The 21601-nt window shown below is 39.4% G+C and overlaps 1 protein-coding gene across 2 annotated transcripts in view; it reads left to right on the top strand.

Annotated features, from left to right (window-relative positions):
- Positions 1-21601, top strand: part of LOC128520336 (matrix metalloproteinase-16-like) — a 59272-nt gene that overhangs the window by 20560 nt on the left and 17111 nt on the right. The window contains exons 2-5 of one of the 2 annotated variants that reach the window (XM_053494526.1): positions 5876-6024; positions 6460-6474; positions 7873-7995; positions 10289-10593. In XM_053494526.1, coding sequence (XP_053350501.1) covers positions 5876-6024; positions 6460-6474; positions 7873-7995; positions 10289-10593 — 592 coding nt within the window. The remainder of the gene's footprint in view (positions 1-5875; positions 6025-6459; positions 6475-7872; positions 7996-10288; positions 10594-21601) is intronic. The other variant, XM_053494527.1, reaches the window with a different exon arrangement.

Below are 21601 nucleotides of genomic sequence, written 5' to 3'. Positions count from 1 at the left end.
CATCCAGGACAGAGCCTGAATATTTTTTGGGGGGTTTGTTTTCTGGTTCAGGTGAAATACTGACTACTACAAGGGCAAGTAGAAATGGAGAATAAGCGTTTATATGTAGTGGAAAACACTATGCAATGTAACACAAACATATGTTAGAAGCACACAAATACACATTTTTCGACATTCCAAAGATTCTAGTTAGTAGAGGACTCTCAGTGATGATGCGGGAAAAGAATACAGGAAGTCTGACACACACTGTATCACAACCACCGGCTCACCCCCATCCAAAGACTACTAATCTACTGTATCCTAAAAAATATCAGATATGTAACAAAATGTTGATAACTGCGAATGTGTACAAGCAAAACAACTAAGGATGATTGAAATGACTGGAATTGGGTTAAGAACCTGTAAGGATGATGGTGAACCATGAAAAAAATGTGGTGTGAAGAAAGCCCGAATGATCATGATCAGAGAATGCTTAAAAAGTTTCCAGGATGCAGTAAATTAGTCTAGTCATTGGGTGGGATGGGGTTGGGAGGGGTGTGGGTTGCGATACAGTGTGTGTGGTGTCAGACTTCCTGCATTCTTTTAGACTTGCTAATTTCCACTATTATCACTGAGGTTCCTTTACTAACAAGAATCCTTGGAATGTCAAATAAAGTGCATTTGTGTCCATTAGCAGACATCTATTTGTATGTTACATTACCCATCATGTATTGTACACAAAGAAATGGCAATGCCTAATGGCAAAAGGCAGAGCATTTCTACATGAACAATACAGTGAGAACTCTCAGGATTGGGATTAAACAGCTGTGTGGCCATAAAAACTATAGTGAGACAGAAAACCAACAAACAAAGCTAATTCGCTGGAAAGCATTCTCTGGGATTTTGAGGAGTCTCTCGATGGGTCAGAGTCAGTTTTCGTGGTACAAGGAGAACCTTCACACAATTAGGCAGGTGGTTTTAAAGTTATGACTGATTGGTGTACATTAAATAAGTCAATATGATTGTTGTTGTTGGTCTTTCGGCTGCGTTATACCAGTTTTCTTTATCTACATCAATTATATCAGTGTTTCCCACACATAGAATATACTGGGACGGGCTCGCAGGTATATTCTTCCGGAATAATTCTGTCCGGAAGAATGTCATCTAAGATAGATTAACTAGTATCGGACAGAACACCACTCTCCCTGTAGCAGAATAAATTCAGTTCAATTCAGTTTTTTTATATATATAGTGCTTTTAACAATGGTCATTGTCTTAAAGCAGCTTCACAAAAATTAAAATAAACTTTATGGAAGTGTTTATGTGTGAGTCCCTGATGAGCAAGCCAAGGGTAAAGGCGACAGTGGCAAGGAAAAACTCCCTGAGATGGCAATAGAAAACCTTGAGAGGAACCAGACTTAACAGGGAACCCATTCTCATTTGGCTGATAACGGATAAAAATTATGACATCATGTGTGTTATGCAGCTGAAAGTTCCATCATGAAGCAGAATCCAGCTGGACTGGTCTTTCTCTGGATGCCTCAGGATCCTAGCAGGGTTAGTTGCCATTCAGGATAGATGTACTGGAGTATGAGGTTATGGGATGAATTACGTGTGTGCCAGATTAAAGAGTCTTGAGTCTACTTTTAAACTGGGAAACTGTGTCTGAGCCCCGAACACTGTCTGGAAGGCTATTCCAAAGCTTTGGAGCTAAATATGAAAACGCCCTACCACCTTTTGTAGGTTGTGATATTCTGGGAACTACCAGAAGTTCTGAGTTATGTTATCTTAAGGGACGTGGTGGATTGTAGTATATCAGAAGACTGGCTAGAAATGTGGGAGCTAAACCATTTAAAGACTTGTATGTAGGTAATACTATTTTGTAATTAATTCTAAACTGAACAGGTAGCCAGTGCAGAGATAATATTGGGGTTATATGATCATATTTTCTTGATTTATTGAGAACCCTGGCGGCTGCATTTTGGACTTACTGTAGCTTGTTTTTTGAGGATGCAGGACAACCACCCAGTAATGCATTACAATAGTCCAGTCTGGAGGTCATGAATGCATGAACTAGCTTTTCTGCATCAGATACGAATAAGATGTTCTTAAGCTTGGCAATATTCCTAAGGAAAAAGGCTGTTTTTGTGAAATTGGAAATATGATTTTCAAAGGACAAGTTACTGTCTAATATTACACCCAGGTTTTTCACTGACGAGCTGGTAGTAACGGTACATCCTGCTAAACGCAAGCTGAATTGTGAGAGCTGGTGTGTACTGGTTTTTGGGCCAATAAGTAATATCTCTGTCTTATCTGAATTAGTAAAAGAAAGTTATTGGTCATCCAATCTTTTATATCCTGGACACACACAGTCTAGACAACTTGGGTATTTCATCTGGTTTTGTTGAGATGTATAACTGGGTATCATCAGCATAGCAATGGAAACTAATGCAAGGGAAGTATGTAAATTAAGAACAGCAGAGCTCCTAAAACTGACGCTTGTGGGACTCCATATTTTAATTCAATTCAATTTTATTTGTATAACGCTTTTAACAATTGCCATTGTCCCAAAGCAGCTTTACACAATTAAAAGAATTATTTAAGTTTGTAGGGAATTTGAATGTGTATGAATAAAATGGTCAGATAGTCCTTGATGAGCAAACCGAGGGCGACAGTGGCAAGGAAAAACTCCCTGGGATAGTAGTAGGAAGAAACCTTGAGAGGAACCAGACTTAACAGGGAACCCATCCTCATCTGGGTAAAATAGAGAGCAGGAATTGATCTGCATTCATACTGTGTGTTAGTTGGCAGGCAGTTCAGCATAACAGTTGATGTTAATATGGAGTCCAGTTAGTTATTGGAAACTCAGGTATACTTGTATGAACTATCGAACTGTCAAGTCCTCAGAGAAACAGCTGCCAACACCAGTCGAGGCCAGAACCGTCTTCTAGGTAGCGAGAACCATCCCCAGACACTAATCGCATCCCAAAGAAGCACACGGGGCATCCATGTGACGAGATCTTCAACCAGCAGCGGGGCACCAGGATGGGTCAGACAGGTCCGGGGGGCAGAGGGAGTCTGGATCACTGGCAGCTCAGGAACGACATGTGTAGCTCGACAGAGAGACGGAAAGAGAGAGAGGGGCAGAGAGGGAAGAGAAGGAATGGGAAAGAGAGCAGAAGAGAAGAGATAGTTAGGTATGGTCACAGTCACATAATGCATAATGTAAATGTATATTTACTGTAGAGTGCAAGCAGAGACTCCGGCAGGACTAACTATAACAGCATAACTAAAAGGGAGAGCCAGAAGGAAACACAGACATGAGGGCTCCCTGAGATGAAAGCAACCAATCACCTCACCATAAACAAACCTGAGTGATCAATGAGAGTGGGGAAGACAGCATCTAAACATACCAGTTCACCATAATACGCTACGTCCAGATCTGCTTCTTTACCTAAGGCAAATCTATTTATAAAAATGCTTGATTAAATAAATAGGTTTTAAGCCTGGACTTAAACACTGGGACTGTGTTTTAGTCCCGAACATTATTTGGAAGACTATTCCATAACTTTGGGGCTTTGTAAGAAAAAGCTCTGCCCCCAGCTGTAGTTTTCATAATACGCGGTACAGATAAGCAGCCTGCATCCTTTGATCGAAGGAGGCGTGGCGGATCATAAGACACTATCAGCTCACTCGGATACTGCGGTGCGAGACCATTTAATGCTTTATATGTCAAAAGTAGTATTTTAAAAATGAATGCGAAATTTCACAGGGAGCCAATGAAGTGAAGATAAGATAGGCATGATGTGCTCGTATCTTCTAGTTCTAGTGAGGACTCTCGCTGCTGAATTCTGAACTAGCTAAAGCTTGTTTATGCACCTATTTGAACAACCAGACAGTAGGGCATTACAGTAGTCCAACCTAGAGGTGATGAAAGCATGAACTAGTTTTTCTGCATCGTTTTCAACAATATATTTCTTATTTTAGCAATATTTCTAAGGTGAAAGAATGCTATCCTGGTAATATTATCTACATGAGCTTCAAATGAAAGACTGGAATCTACTGTTTAATCACACTGAGGTCTTTTACTGTTGCACTTGATGGAACAGAAAGGCCATCTAAAGTTACAGAGTGATCTAGAATCTTACTTACAAAAGGAAGTTAATTAGCATCCAATTTCTTATGTCCTGCACACATTGCTCAACTTTATTAATCTGGTTTATTTCATCAGGTTTTGCTGAGATGTATAACTGTGTGTCGTCAGCATAACAGTAAAAACTAATACCATGCTTACGGATTATGTTGCCCAGAGGCAGCATGTAAAGGGAAAAAAGCAGTGGGCCTAAAACTGAACCCTGTGGAACACCAAACTCCACTAGAGAACATTCAGAATAATCACCATTCAAGTCTACATACTGATACCGATCAGTCAAATAGGATCTGAGCCAGGAGAGGGCTGTACCCTTAATTCCTACTACATTTTCTACATATCTTTGAAGAAGAATACTATGGTCAATGGTCAATATTTTACTGGCATTACACCAGACAGTTCTCTATTTAGATCTACAAAATGGTATACAGGTACAAGACTAGTAGTGTGAGACCAGTGTAATGCCCGCTAGTAATAAATCGATTGCAAATGGTAAAAAGAATAAGAAGTGCATACTGACAGTTGTGCATGCTCTGCGGAGGCACACAGTTTTGCATGATGAACAGCTCTTCTTTAAAAATCCCGGGAAGATTCATAAAGCGCAAGCAGCTCGGATACGTGTGGCAACACAGCACGGGTCAATGACCAATAAAAATTTTATATATGTTATATACATTTTTATTATTATTATTTTTATTTTATTTTTTGCTCTCAGAAATAACCTAAAACAACCAGAAAAAATCTGTGCTATTTCTTTATTTTTCAGTTTAAAATGAAATAAAAATCAGTTGATCAGATTGTCCAAGATGTGCTGAAAAAAAAAAAAGTGTCTTAAGTACTCTGTATAACTCTGTATTGGACAACGCTACGGTACAATTGTAGGTTGGATCTCTGGAATGTAAAATTAATAAAAATATCAAATTAATAAAAATATTGTGTTAAAGGTCATATACATGTATTGTTCGTTGTATGTAGACGACCACTTCTGTGCTGGCAGGCAACGCCGGCCCGTTTTGCTGGCCACCACCGCAAGTACATTTCAGACCTGTGGGAAACACTATATATTTATTTCATTTTTACCATGATGATTATTGTGATGATTATTATTCACACACTTTATGTAAACACATCATCTTTTTCCTTCTCCTCTGCCTTCTGAGGTCAGCCAGTTAGTGATCTGTGGGATGTGAAGCACAGAGGAGTACAGTGGTGTTGAAGCTTTAGGATTGTATCTGAGTGTAGAAGTGAGCAGAATAAATATTAAAGTCGACAGACTGAAGCATTGCTTTAGAGGTGAATTATTGTCCGATTCCTCCTATTACCACTTTCTGTGGACAGTCAAATAGCATTGTATGTAATATATTTAACCAAAAGCAAACTAGACCCAAATTTCCAATGAAAACCAAACATTTAGACTTTCTCAACAAAATAAATCTTAGACACCACAAAATGAATATGGATATTCAGTGTTCAGGGTGGATTTTTATGTAATGCTCTCAGAACTCTTCATGACTGAGTAAGGAGGCTGTGAGGAGCTAAGGGCTCAGTATTCAGTACATGTGTTAGGTCTACAAATCACAGAAATTCAATTGCAGCACTGAAGCATTGTGCAACAAGCATTGATCGTCTGTTCTAATGATTATATTTACAGTCTATAACGTAGTACATGCTTTCACAGCTAACAGCCACTGACTTCTAGCTGTCCCTCTGTTGACCTTTTTGTCATGTGTCTCTTGTGTCCTCCAGGCATGGCTGCAGCGGTATGGCTACCTCCCCCCCACAGACCCTAGAATGTCAGTCCTGCGCTCAGCTCAGAGCATGCAGTCTGCTATCGCTGCCATGCAGCGGCTCTACGGCCTCAACGTCACCGGTGCACTCGACAAGAACACCATAGAGTGAGTAACCGAGTCTACGTCAGAACCAATGTCACCCAGCTCAGTCACAGTCTCCACCCAAGCTTCTCACCCACTGCCCCTTTCTGCACCCAGGGAGCTTATTCAGAAGAGTTTTAATGCCAGGGGCATGTCACATGATTTCATTAGAATAAAATGTCTTCAGATTTGGCATGGCTCTCATGGTCTATTAAAGCTGTTAGCTGGTTATTACTGCAAACCTGGACCAGTCCAATCTCTTCCTTTCTTTTCTGTGCCTCCTGTGGGTTTGATGCCACGAGGCCTAAAATGTTCAACTGACATTTTTTATTTTTCCCGCAGCTGAATCTAATCAGCGATTTGCACAATATGATGTTTTATCAGCTAACACCTTTTGCGCCTCTAATATCTTAATTGTTGTGTCCTTTTGTTTCCTTTTGCTTCTATGTAATGATGTAGCGCTAACACAATAAGGTGAGGCACCAGTTCTTCTCTTGTGTGATAATTGCTTGTTGTGTGTGTGTGTGTGTGTGTGTGTGTGTGTGTGTGTACACCCTAAAACCATTCGTTAGTAATTAGTAAATCCCCACATCTGTATATAAAGTGACAGGTGTGCAACCATTTAACAAATAGTCCTGCTAATAGATTTTTTTTTCTCCCCCTCTCCATCTGTCTCTAACATATTACTGTACATGCTGTTAAGCTGAGTAAACACTCAAGGACAAAATTTGAATATATACACCTACACACAAATATATTCAATATAATATAATATTTCCGAATACTGAATGATTACTGGCAGCAGTCATTTTACTGTCCACTGAGAATCCTCATAGGGTTGTTGGTTTGTTCTTTGTGGAGGAGTTGATAAATTGTGGCCTTGGTCTAAATAAAGAAAGTATTATTTTGGCCAGATGATGAAATACAGGTCAGTCTTTTTTTCCGTACGCATCAGTGTGCCTGTTGTTATTAGTATTTTTTTTTACAAATTTCATGTTTATTTCTTTACCTGCACACACTCACGGTAAGAGAAAGAGAGAGTAGGAAGAGAGAAAAATATGAATGCTGTACTGAAAGTAATGCTAGAGTAGGCATACCTTTTTAAAATAGCAGACATTAGGAAGTAAAAAAAAAAACTTAAACTTCCTTTGTACAAAGGTAGTACTCAACATCACCTCCGTCACAAGCGATACATTTGCGCCATCGTTGAAACCCTCTCGAAACCCTTATCACAGTCTGTGTTCTTCCATTACACCACAGAATACTAACGCAGATTAACACTATTGACAAGAGCAATGTGCACAGATGGATGAAGTTTAAAGAAACCAGTAATGAAGACGAACCATGCAGCGGGAGACCATTAACTGTGACAAATAAGGTTTTCAAAGAAGATTTGAGAGTTGGTGCAAATCCATGGCTTGTGATGGAGACTATATTGGGTTGTACCTTTCTATAGAGGAAGAGTTACTCTACCAATATGTGCATTTTGAATGACCTGCCAGTCAATACAGTATCATACAGTATAATGTGTCAGAAAGCTTTCTCACTTTCATTTTCTCTGTCAGAAGAGTGGCTTAAGCATGTAGTATTCATTTTGCTTTAGCACCAGCTGAAGCAATAAAAATATGTTATGAACGATTCTTTTATATTCCTCAAAAACCTGGGAATGTTGTACCCTGTAGACTGTGTGTGGAATATGAAAAACACTCTCCATGGTGTTGTGTTCTTTTCTTTTCCTTTTTTTTTCCCTCTTCATTTAATTAAATTTATCTGTTGGTGCCGTGGGTACAGACAGCATGATGTCATAACAGTGATGGTGTGAGAGTAATCCTGGTCTTTCTCTCTTTATCTCGCTGTCTGTCTGTGCTGTAGCTGGATGAAAAAGCCTCGCTGTGGTGTACCAGACCAGCTTGGCGGCGCCTCCAGGTTCAGCGTACGAAAACGACGCTACGCTCTCACAGGACAGAAGTGGCAACACAAGCACATCACATACAGGTAGTATTTCGACATCTTTGCTCTTAATGCACACCTGTGATGTACTGGTGTAAGCATGTGTAGCTCCAAAGACCTCCTGGTTTTTACACTGATGCTGTTGGCACTTTGAATGCGGGACCAGATTTTTTTTTTTTTTTTTTTTGTAATAACCAGCAACAGTATGTACTGAATTAAACAAACAATCTTATTGCTTTTGGCCCTCCTGTCTACACGACAGCCAGCCCGTCTCTCAATCTTATTTTATTTTATCTTATTTTAAGTCAGCCCTTTTCATTCCAGTCAGAATACGTCTGTTTTGTAATATTCCCGGCCCACATGCCATCTTCTGTAAATTGCATAAAGTTGAATTAATACATTTAAGTCCCAATTCCAATCCCATATGTAAATCTGATTTCTGTCCTGATTTGATCAGATTTACCTAAAGCTGAACGTGTCTACTCATATCAGTAGAGAACGAACCAAACCTGCGTTATTAAGAAACAAGCTGGTTCACTAGAAATCAGTAGGGGAAAGTATGGAAGAGGAGGAGAAAGAGCAGAGGCATTCCCTATGGATCAGCCACACAGTGGACTACACAGTGTGTGTTAAGTTTATATGTGTAGGTTTGCATGAATATCATGTTTTCTTTTGAGAACACACATCTAACACACATACCAACCGTTTTTCTTCAGACGTGTAAAAAATACGGTTATTTGAGATTTGATCATGAGCATGTGTTACTATTAAAATTTGTTCTATGCATGTCAGATGTTATGCAATACTCGTTATGTGTGTGCGTTTTGAACATGTCAGAGCTCAGCTCCGGGGTGCTACTAATTAATTTACTCTTCTCATGGTGTGTAGTCTCTGCACCACTGGAGGTTCATCTTATTATTATTTTTTTTAAGCTCTAGCACACGCCCATGGAATACGCAACACAGCTTTCAGGCCTTTCATTGTAACAGACCTACAACAGCTTAAAAGAAAAGTTTAAATGGCTCGGGAAGTACTGGGAAGACCGTTTTTATTACTTATGACACACTTTTTGTGCTGTTGATGTGGCATGAAAGAATGTTTGGGGTTAGAGAAATATTTGGCAAGGGTGTTATGCTTTTAATTGACAGCTAGTCTGGGATCAAGCGCCATACTATTTTAAGTTAAATTAAACCCAGTTTGTTTCTTAAAACTTTAAAGCAACATTATGGGTTTGCAAGTGCTTGAAAAAGAAAATAAATAAATAAAAATAATTAAAAAAATGATGTTCCTGAGTTGCTATGAATATGCTATGTATGCTATGTAATAGCAATCATAGTCAGCCCGCAGACTGTAGGATGTAGAATATGTCTGGATGTATTCAGAATTGTTTAAAACCTCTGTGTATGTCATCCTCTGGCTCTGACGTGTTAAATGTCAGCAGGTTCAAGCTTTAGAGACAAAAGCAGACAGGCGGGACCTACAGCTAATCAGAAGTGAGAGTATGAAAGTGTAAACAAAGCCAAATGGCAGAGTGGGACGGAATATTATAAGGCAGTAGACAAAGTGCTAGGATTTGCTTCAGAATTTGCAATAATAAGCAAATTTATTTACGTTGAAGAAACGCAAGGTGTACTACAGTGTAAATATTTAACTGGAAAGCGAATCCCCTGTACACAGCTTAGTGCACATTTTTTTCAAAAACAGGCAACATTTGAATAACATGCTTGTCGTGAATGGGAAGGGAGAAACTGAGAGATACAGGGACACAGGGAGAGAATGATGTGGTGATATTAAATACTGATTCAAGTCACTATCACAGAGTGCACATTGCCTGTAGGTGGTTGAAATAGTCACATCAGTTCGTAAGTGAAAGAGCACTGTGAGCTGGAGATAATGATGACTGTCCCAGACGGACATGCACCAGGCTCCGGTTTCTTAACATATACAACCTTTCTTGCTTTTCCTCCAGACTTAAATAACAAATGTACAAATGGATAAATTAATCATTTGTGCCTTTTATTTTATTTACGGCAGCAGGCAGTTGATAATTCTGAATAAGGAAAGAAATAGAAGCAAGTTTTCTACTTTTCTACCCACATTCTTTCACATCGTCCAAAGTATAAACGTGTAGTGCATAGTTTTATTAATGTAAATTTGTTTTGTTGTTGGTGTTGTTTTTTTAGTGATATTGAGAGGTTCATGTTTTATTAAAGGGGAGCTGTAAAGTTTATTTGCTTTATGTTGATGACTTAATTTTGCTAGTAAGTGAAAGTTTGTCATGTCCCTGATGTATGTATCTGTTATTTCTGATTCCTCCCCCTTTTTCTCCTTCATCCAGTATAAAGAACGTGACGCCCAAGGTGGGCGCAGAAGAGACCCACGATGCCATCAGACGAGCATTTGACGTCTGGCAGAACGTGACGCCGCTGCGTTTTGAGGCCGTTCCCTACAGTGAACTGGAGCGAAATAAGAAAGATGTGGATATTACAATCATATTTGCGTCTGGATTCCATGGAGACAGCTCTCCCTTCGATGGGGAAGGGGGCTTTCTGGCACATGCTTACTTCCCGGGGCCAGGCATTGGAGGAGACACGCATTTCGACTCGGACGAGCCCTGGACCCTTGGGAACCCTAACCATGATGGCAAGTATTACACTATTTGCATCTAAGCTATAAAAGCATTATGGCACAGCGAAGCTATATATCCATCGTCAGTTTTACCCATTAGGTCTAGATATATTATATTTTGTCAGACGGTGTTTAAGACTGACCCATTTCACACAGACATACTAAACTCTAATAGAGCTAGTTGCTTTTGCAGCTCCTTCCAGATATAATAGAAACTGTTTATAAATGTAGGACAGCTGGGATTGTTCAAGTATGCACTGTTACATGTGCACAAGTTCTTGAGATACAGAAAGACTGCTGTGATTATTAACCTCTTATGCCTCTTTATCACTGCGTCTCACGAATAACAGACAAGAGACCCGAAGTCATTTATTTTCTATAGAGAATTAAAGACTTTTATCCTGAGGCTGTGGATGTGCTGAAACTATTTAGCTCATGTGACTAAACATGGCTTGATAGTCTGCCTGTAAAATTTGGGGAATGGGACTGGACACTAAATCCAAGTCTGCCTGATGGGTGAGCAAAAATGAATTAATAATTAGTCTACCCCCGCATCTGAATGTTAAATTCGCTGTTTTTTGCGTTTGAAGGAGCTGATTACAATAAATAGATGGTTGTATGTCATATTGATGGCCAAAAATATATGGACACCCAGCAATCACACTAGGATGTTCTTTTCTGTACACTTCTGGGAAGGCTTTAAATTAGATTTTGAGTATTTTTGCCCATTAGCGAGTTCAGGCCCTGATGTCAGGTAAGGAGGCCCAGGACAAAGTTAGTTTTTGGTTTCTGTTTGATTTTTGGTGTGCACTTGGTTTGAGGTCTGTGCAGGACATTTTAGATCTCCGAAAACTTCGACAAACCATGATATTTCTGCATAGTAACTAGAGGCATTATGGACAATTTTGTTCTTCTAACTTTCTGGCAACAGTTCAGGAAAGGCTCAAATTTGATTGTGATGGCCAGACGTCAATAAACTTTTGGCTACAGAATGGTTTTATTGCTATTTTTTGTGCATGTTGTACTAGCGGGTGTGTTTTTTTGTACAGTTAGAGTATGGTCATTTCTATAAATTACACTTTTCGATGTTTTAGTGTCGGCGTGGGAAAAGAAAAAAAGGGCCATTAAGTCGTCTCTAGTTTAAGATAAATATATGGCCATTATAAATAGCTTTTTAAGAGTTTTACATGCTTAAGCTCATGATGCGCATATAAATTGCTTATGTGTAAGACAAGCTATTTAAGACTGTGTTGAAAGCAAATTCATCTTCTTATTACTGCCGGGAGAAGAGTGCGTCCTCCTGTAGGTTCTGATATAGTAGTGAAGATTAAACCTGTGACTTGTGGGAGAGGTCTATTATGACCAATCAGTGATGATGAGCTGGAGAGGTATTGTCAGGATGCTGGTGATTCATCCTCATCCTCTCTCGCCTTCTCTCACTCTCTCTACATCATGGGTTGATGTGACGAATTTTTGAGAACCAGCTTACTGCATAGTGAAGACATGGATTTATGCAGTTGCTTGAATTATACATCCAGTGGAAGGGAGAAAAAAAAACCTGATGCCAAATAAGAGCACATGCATACATATTTTATCTAAGACTGTGACGGAATGTTAGTGTCTTTGTGTGTGTGTGTGTGTGTGTGTGTGTGTGTGTGTGTGTGTGTGTGTGTGTGTGTGTGTCACGCTGAATGTGTAGTGTCTCCGTGCTGAGGTGTTTTTCTCTGTGTGGCATCTGGAGATGTCTGGAGGACAAGTGAGGGAGAAGAACAGAATCTGGAAGGCTTGCAGTTCTGACTCATCAAGGCTTCGTGGCCTTGTTCAACTAACAAGAGAAATACACACCAAATTAGTGTACAAAAGAAACAAAAATAGAGAGCAGGGTGTATATGTATATATGTGCAATACTGTGTGTTATCAAGTTTCCAGTTTGAACTCTCAGAAGTAACCAATCTCAGTGGCATTGGATGTATTCAGATCTTTATTTATTGGATGCATTCACTCTTTAATTATTAACATGATTATGTTTTCATGCATATGTTACTGATAGGGATAATCATCAGATATGGGCTATAAGTTGATTACCTTGCATTTCAAACGATAAATATAAGGTTCCTAAAACACACCGTGTTTTCTTTCTGCTCCTTCAGGCAGTTGCTGTATAGCAGAGACACACATGAAGTCAAAAGAACACCAATGTAAATAATGGCTATGCATGCTTACAATCTTTTGGTGACCTGATACAATTTGTCTAGAAAAGTGGCAACTCATGTACAGTATGTGGGGGTACATTGGTTTTATGAAAAACGTAAACAACAAAGGAAGGAAAATCTTACTGTGAAGAGCTTGATGTGCATAACCTGTCACAAGGAGTATGTGAGTAATAGTGAATGCTGGTGGATTGATTTTGAGAAACTATAACAAGTGCCAGAAGCACTCTGTGTTTAAATTGATCATTAATTGTTTCTTCCCAAACCGGTGACTAATTATGGAATAGTTACGTTACTGCATTCACCAGTATACACACACACATCCATAACAGTAAAACTACCCACCTAGAATTGTGTGGGTCCGCAGTTTGGAACCAAACCAGTCTGATGGTGTGCTGTGATATCAGGCACCAAGACTTTAGCATCGGATCCCTAAAGTCTCAATAGATCTGATCCCATCCTGTAGATTGTATTTAGATCAAGGAATTTAGTTAACACTTTACACCCTTTATCTTACTCAGACCATTCTTGAACATTTTTTTACAAAGTGGCGGGTGCATTATCCTGCTGAAAGAGGTCACTGCTGTTGGGGAATACTGTTTCCATGAAGAGGTGTACTTGGTCAGCAACAATCTTTGTGCATCAGTAGGCTTTGGACACTCTTGACCTTCTCACTGGTTTACTGGTGATCCTTCTTTGAACGCTTTTGGTAGGTACTTAATGAAAACACTCCACAACACCTTACAATTTAGAACTTGTCAGAGTCTTTCAGATCTTGTCTAACACATCAACTTTGTGAACGGCTGCTCATACACTGGAGAGGAAAGCAGCACTATCCAACATCACTATCCAAGTTGCTATAAATGATGTGGGAGTGCAAATAGGACACTCCTCCCCTTCTAAGAACGAGTTTTGCTTTTAAATGTGCATGGTTGTGACATCATCGGGATTCCTGGCATCATCTTTATTCCAAAAAGTGAACCAATATGAAAAATATATACACACTATATAATTCAGTAAAATGTAGAACACTGTTTTCTGTAGGAGTTTATCGTTCTGTCAGATAGTCACTCTTTACAACATTACTATACCAGTGCATTGATGTTTAAGAGCATTATTTTTCCATAGCTTTCTTAAGATCCTGCCACAGCATCTTACTGGGGTGTAGTTCTGGGCCTGTATTTACTAAACGTCTCAGAGTAGGAAATCACTCCTAAGTGGCCAAAACTTCTCAGAATGACACCATTTTATTCCTATTTTAAGGAGTAGGAATAAGAGCTATTAAAATTCTTAGAATAGAAAACCGCTTCTATCTCTACCAAGATATAGGAGAGCTCTGACTACAACACCCACTATAACGTGCAGCCTACTTTACGGCTCTCGGTGTTGTAAAAAAAGTGACGTCACATGCTTTCCTCTGCGCAGTCCTATTCCTCACCGAAAGTAAAAACAGGAAGCTTTATAAATAACTTTTATGTTCTAGACTATGGTAGGAATATGTTCAGTCCTAAAGTAAATTTGACCGTGATTCCTACAAGTGATTCTGAGATGCTTAGTAAATACGGGCGCTGGACTTTGACTTGGACATTCCGACACCTTGATTTTTGTCCTCTTTAGTCATGCATTTCAATATTTCAGTTTTTTTTTTTTTTTATTTCTTGTCACTGTTGTGTTAGATGACCCAATGTCAAACTTATGCTGTTGGGCAGATGACCTCATAATTATCTCAATGGTTTTCTGTCTGATTGTTGCCTCAATAACTGCCAGTTTTTCCAGGCTCTGCAGCTCAGAAAACAAGCCCAAATTATTACCCCTCCATCACCTAGACACATGGAATACGATGTCTGTGATTATGCACCGTGTTTGGTTTTTACTAAGTATAGTGCTTTGCTTGGTGACCAAACTTTTCCACCTTGATCTCATCACTGCATAAGATCTAGAACTTTTGGAGTTTATTCATATGCAATTTTGTAAACCCTGTAAACAATTCGGCAAATACATTAGTGATGTCTTTTTTTGTTGTTGTTGTTGCTTTTCTTAAATGTTCTTTTAAATTTTTTTTACAAATTAAGTTGTAAAATTGTTACAATTTAAATCATTAAAATTAGTCAAACCATGGACTGAATTTGCTTGGATACTAAATCCTGGAAAGATTGGCAACTGTCATGAAGGCTCTTTATTTGTAAGCCAAACGTCTTCTCAATAATTGATAAATAATTATGTTGTTTACAATCAAGTTTATTATCTTTCTTTGTTTCCAGACTGGCACTTTGTTTAACTAAAACAGCAGTAAGTACTCCTTCACCAGTCACATTGGGGTGGGTCACAAGGCTTTCTGTGAGAGCACTAATAGAGAGACAGGAAGACTGTGATCAAATCAAATTAAATATTAGAAAATAATATTAGGCATTTGCCAGACGGTGTTATCCAGAGTGACTTACATAAGTGCTTCCATAAGCACCATTACATGAGTTTCTATTTATTATATCCTCACACTGGATCACTAAGTGACTATCTAGGAGTAGTTAACCAAAAAATACCTAAGGAACACATGGATCTTGGAACAGTTGTTGCTTAAAGATTGCCAGTGACGAGTGTTCCTCGATCCCTGAGAGATGGTGGGACCAGGCGAGCAGTGCTGGAGGATCAGAGGGAACATGGCCAGTGCACCGATATCTCGTTTCCTGAAATAACATCAGAACTAAAATTAAATATTTGATTTGAGTGTAAAACTGCACATTGCAGTTTAAATTTTTATTTTTTTTTTTGCTCAGCAGCAATTACCAGTGACATTGATGCAAGCTAGAAATTTCAAAAAGATCTGACAAGTTATAGCTCTATTTTTACCTCCCATCTCTATTTAAACTCGCCATTTTTCACCTCTTCTGGTCATTTTTCATACTTTTCATCCATCTCTCCTGCTCTCTAAATATCTTTGAGTTCATCACTCCGTTCTGCTGTTCCATATTTTCTCTTCGAGCCACCTATTCCTCACACTCTGTCTTGGTCTGGGAGCCAGCACTGTTACTTTCTCTGTCTCCATTTCACTCTTTCCTGTTCACTCCGTCTCTCTCCCTCTCTCACCTTCCTCGCTCTGTGTACTTCTTTTACAGACACGTACACAAACATTGTCTCACACATTGTCAAATCAAATCTCTGGTTGGCCTGTTGCTAGGGAGGTGCCAACTCACTGTGAGTGTGTTTTGCTGTGTGTATGGGATTACAGCTTTCCTCCCCTCCTCTTTCTCCTGCTGAGCTACATGGACTTCTGCCAGTGGACTACTTCTCCAGTGTCTAGGCCCTACCTCATCTCACTCTTGCTGTTGTTGTCATTCACACACACATACACACCCATGACTAACAAACATTATATACATTCTTACACAGGAGGTATGTGCGGCAAAACTGTTAGAGATCACCTGTGCTGAATACAAGGCAGCAAAGTAAAATATAATGAGTGACTCTGTGCTAACAAAATATTTTTTCTTACTTGACCCAATGCTTTTATCCTGTGTTTCTTCTCCCACTTTCTTTTGCGGTCCTTTGTCACCAAATCCCGAGTGGCTGAGCACTGTAATTGTAATCTGCATTATCAAAAACTTTGTGTGTGTGTGGCATGTCATTATATATTGTGCCCAAATGTTCACACTCTAATAGAAATGTAGCAATTGTGACTTTGGCTAGTCCTCACACAGATAGCGGTTTTATTTTGTTTCATTGTTGTTGAGCCCAATCTACTTCTCAATTCAGAAGTTGCATCTATGCATCAATTTAGACGAGTTAAATTGTAATGAAAAAAAAAGGCATTAAAAAGAGGCATTTTAGCTTTGAAAAAAATGGTCTGTTACTTATATTTCATAAGTATCATCAATGCTTAAGAACTTGGACAGGAATGCTTTCGTTTCTGTCCACTCATTATATTTTTGCTTGGTGTAAATCAGATAGACAGGCCATGCAAAGAAGTGACTTGTGTGGGCAGTGTTGGCACAAACTGTTAAGGCGCTGTGTTATTGATCAGAAGGTCGGCTATCAAGCCCCAGCACCACCAAGCTGCCACTGTTAAGCCCTCGAACAAGACCTTTAACACTATCTGCTCCAAGGGTGCTGTATCTTGGCTGACCCTATGATCAGACGCCATCTTCCTAATTGAAATATGCAAAAAAAAAAAAAAAAAAAACTCTCGTAAGGTTCATGTGACACATAATCATAGTGTTAATAATGTTTTTGTCTTAATCTAATTTTTAAATTCATAATTATTGAAATGGCCTAGAGTCTGACTTTATGCCTGGACCTGTTTCAGCCTAAGATCGAGCTTAAGGAAAATTTATGACCAGTTTGCACAATATCTTAAATCTACACCCCAGAAAGTTACGCGCGACTTAGCTTAATGCCAGGTGTAAGCCCTCTTGGAGCAAATGGTCCCAGGGCTCTCCTTGGCTTAGATGTCTATCTGACTAACAGACTGATGTCTAACTTTAATAATGCTGGTAGTGCAATGAGACAGGAAAAGAGCAAATTCCATGAATACAGCAGACCTATAAAATATTCTCATTGTAAATAGTCTCGCAGATACCCTGGCTGCATGGCACCGCACTCACAGATAAGAAAGAATAGTTCTGTTTCAGTCTACATGCTCTGCACTGACATATAAGGATATGAATTTAAGAGGGTTTCATGCTCTTAAAGATGTCTGTAATAGCTCAGGAAAACACAGGGAAAAAGGCAACATGTGTCTATAGTCATGCAGGAAATGAAAAGTTGAGGGGAATGTTTTCTCTCCCTCAGAAGCGCATGGGCTTTAGGAAAATACTGCATAAGAAGTCATATAAAGAATTAATCCCTCTACTGGAGAACACTGCTGTATAAAGACTTGCAAATAGTCGTGATCAGTGCACCCTCTGGTACCTTAAGGATGCTTTAACTTACGTAGTCCATTTGAATTAAACCCTGGTGTGTCTTCCCTCTCAGCACAATTCATTTGTGCAGGTAAGAATTCGCAATCAGATGCAAATCAAAACAAGCTGTAAGTAAACTCTAGAGCAGTTTGATTGCAGTGAGAGAGTGATTTAATCCTGAATTGATCCAGCTGCAGGAAGTAAGCCAGAAATTTAGTTGTAGCATTGCTTTTTAGATGTGAGCTGCTAAACCGGGCTGGAAGTGCAAAGCAAATGTGTTTATTTAATTCTGATTCAGATTTAGCAAAACTAGCTTAAGCTTAAGCTTTTCCCTGATTATTCTAACTGACAAGTGGTTTTCTTATGGCCACACAACTGTTTAGTCCCTATACTGTGCGTGTATGGAAATGCTCTGATTTTCATTAAGAAACAGAGTTATGGATTTATTTTTGTTTTTCTTTTATTTTTTTTTTTTTTCTCGACTACATTCCTGCTGCAAAGTTGACAGTTCAGCACAATCCTTTTAGCAGCCCAATAATTTGTCTTTTTTTTGGCCAGGCAGTGTGTTTTACAAAAGGTTAAAAAAGGGGGATATTTTGTTCCCCACACGTTTCCACGGCTCGGCAGTGTGCGGGGACCAACAGTGTCCTTGTGCTGTGGATTTGTCTCCTTGCTTGGAGGATGATTGGCAGGATGTGTGTGCCTGTGTGCCTGATAAGGAATAGCTGTTCAACTGCAAAAGACCAAAAAGTGTTATTTATTCATTGGTCACATGGGTCTGATGGCTATCAGCATGCTGTCTGCACAAGGGAAATAAAAATAGATAAAGTGAGTGAGCAAGAATGTTGATTAAAACTTTGTATGGCTTGACAAAAGGCTTCAGGTAAACTTTCTTTACTACTACTAGGCTATGTTTAACCCAGTATATATCAGCAGGTATCAAACAGACCTTTATAATCGCATGACCTTCTGTTTGCTCGGGATCTTGGCTAAACCTGCAAGCTGTTTCACTTAGAGCTCTGGATTCGTCCACTCTTTGTAAGAAAGACTGTATTTGTGTGTTTATATGATTTGTTTTTGAGGTCAGTGAATGCAGTGTCAGTGTGCAGTTGGGTGTGCAGAGCTAGTGTTTTAAGCTGTATTTGCTCAGTATCCTTTGCTGTATAAGGAGAGAGCACCCCGCTGACACCCACCAGGCAAGCCCTCAAAATAGCCGCTCTCCCACTGACTCCAGCATTAACTTTCCATGTGTGGAGCAATAGCCTCTTCCGCCTGCGCAGTGCTTCTCGCCAAGCCGACTGGACACGGACCGCCGTCCTTAATCTCCCCTGACCTTCAGCAGTCTCAACTCACATCAAAGAGTGATGTACCTTAGGCTGCAGGATAACATGCAGTCTGTTGGAGTGTTTAAGTCTTGTTCTAGTGTACATACCGTGCAGAATCAACAATGGATACTTGAGGAAATGAGAAGGAATAAAAATTTAGCAAAAGTCACAAAGATTAGCAAAAGTCCAGAGAAGGAGAAATGGAACGTGAACAACAGGGAGATGGAGGGGCAGCCAATACCCAGTCTGTCTGGCTCATTTCTTCACACCCATGAACGATCTTAAGAACATGATCTGTCTTGGAATTAGCAAACCATAATGAACAAACGCCAGGAATGTAAGCATTTATCTGGCTTTCTTTCTTTCCTCTCACTCTTACACACACATACGCACACTTCGTATTTCTGCTGAAATACAAAGAAAATAAAATTTTACTTGTTCTAAACTCAGAAATGTTATAATCATGACTTTTTGCCATTATACATGTGTATAACCCACCCTTTTGCAGGAGCTTTACCTTGCCCCATATTTTGGATAATGTCCTGCAGTGATAAATAACCAGTATCGTAAGATTTCTAAGGTGATAAAAAGCATTGTTTTGAAGGCCATGGGCTAGGAGCATGTGTGTACGTGGGCTTGTGATTTATCTTGATGAGCGTTGAGAGAATGGACTAATGGACTGGTTTTTAGCTGATCCTAGAAAGTTCTTTCTCCTTTTCCCTTCTGTCTACCCCAGTGATATCAGGAGAATAAACTAAATGTGAAACACTGTTCTCTAAAGGCTGCTCCAAGGCTCTGAAGGAAGATCTTGTAAGGCCACCAGTATTGTCCTATTACTTTTTTAAATACCGTCTCCCTGGAGGAATGCATATTTAGTCAGTGCCCTGCAGGCACGGTCCAGCATCGTCATCCAAAACAAAATGCTGCAGCAGGGATCCCTGTGGAGAGCCTTGTGTACATTACAGGAGCTGAGACAGCATCTGAAGCATGAGGGTCAGGAGAGGCCGGTGTTCCAGATGAGGCAATTGTTTAAGGTCACCTGGATGAAAGCTCCTGCCTAGTTCCCAAACCACGTCTCATTTGTTGCAATAACTGTGGGGTTTTCCAGCTAGCGCTTTTATTTTTACAAACTTTCAAAAAAGTGAAAATGGCAACAAAAAAAAAAGGACCAAAAAAAGTATATGCACTTGGCTTAGGTAGAACTGTTGTCCTTTTAATAAAGATAATGTGTGAAAAAGAGAAAGATTTTTCAGATAAATCACAACATATATCAGATGTTTTAGTACTGTAGCTGTACCAATAAAAAAAACAAAAAACCTTGCACTATTTAGATAGACAATGAAACAAAAGCTTTTCCAGATTTTACTAGTTAACAACCTAAGCCTGAGCAGGATAAAGTATTTACTGCAAATGCACGAATGAAGTGAAAGCAGGAATGAAGTGAACCTTAGACATTAAAGTTTCCCATTATTTCACTATTTTCTTTATGTTCTCAGGAAAAACACAAAAGATTAGATAGTTTTCTTTATAATCATTATAATGTCCTTTTTTGTGACTGTAGCACAGATTAATTTGCATTGTCTTTTGCAGACAATTTAGAAAATTGTTTTTATATTCTCAAATGTTTCAGTGGGAACCCAGCCTCAGGCTTAGTCAGCGGTGCTGAGGGGAGTCAAGCCGGAGTCATAATGCACTCTGTGTGTGTGTCTGTGTGTGTGTGTCAGGGAGACATTGAAAGCGTAAGTCTGAATGCATCTACTGTGTATGCCTCATCTATAATGAACTGGTAATTGCTAACAAGGTCTAGTGTTCAGTGCTGAAGAGAGTCTCATAAAACCATACAAACAAACCTCTTAAGTGCAACAGAGAACTATTGCCTTTCCCTCAGGAGTAAATCTTTCAGGGCAGTTGGGACAGTAATACTGCAGGTTATCCTGGCTGTGTGGCCTGAGGGCTAAACCTCAGAGAGAGAGACAGAGATTTAGAATTAATATTATGCTAGCCTTCAGTGTGTTTGCTTTCTAAGGTGCAACTTGACATGAAGCTTTTTTGTGTATCAGCTTCTGTATAGAGCAGCAAATAGTAACCTATGCCCTTATTTTATAGAACAGCTTCAACCAAAAAAAGAAAGAAAATATATAGATGTTTTTTCTGTACTTTTTTTGCGCATGTGTAGGGCACTGATTTTATTAGTCAGCACCACCAGTGCGGGGATTTCATAGCAGGGCTAGCAGTACCTGCTAAAACAGCTACTGTAAAGTGAGCTCACTGTAAAGCTGCCATCCGCCCTAGCAAAATCCAAAGCATTTTTTTTGTTGTTGCTAAATTGGCACTCAGTGTTTGAAATGAAGGAGCGCTCGCACAAACTTATGACATGTTTTATCCCAGATAGTGTGAGCAAAAACGTATCGATGTGCGCCCGAGTGCCGTTTCAGCGGACAGACGCGTCCATGTTAAAATCAGATGAAAGTCACTTGTAATTATGAAAGTCAACCGTCAAGACATGCATATTGGGTTGAGCAGTTTGGCTTGTAATGTGAACATAGTGTGGAATTCAGCAGGAGCTTAGACTGTGCTGCTCTGAACTCATAAA

The sequence above is a fragment of the Clarias gariepinus genome, chromosome 4, assembly GCF_024256425.1.
Source record: "Clarias gariepinus isolate MV-2021 ecotype Netherlands chromosome 4, CGAR_prim_01v2, whole genome shotgun sequence".
Classification (NCBI taxonomy): Eukaryota; Metazoa; Chordata; class Actinopteri; order Siluriformes; family Clariidae; genus Clarias; species Clarias gariepinus.
The sequence above is the reverse complement of the archived record's forward strand: the minus strand, read 5'-3'. Positions and strand labels throughout refer to the sequence as shown.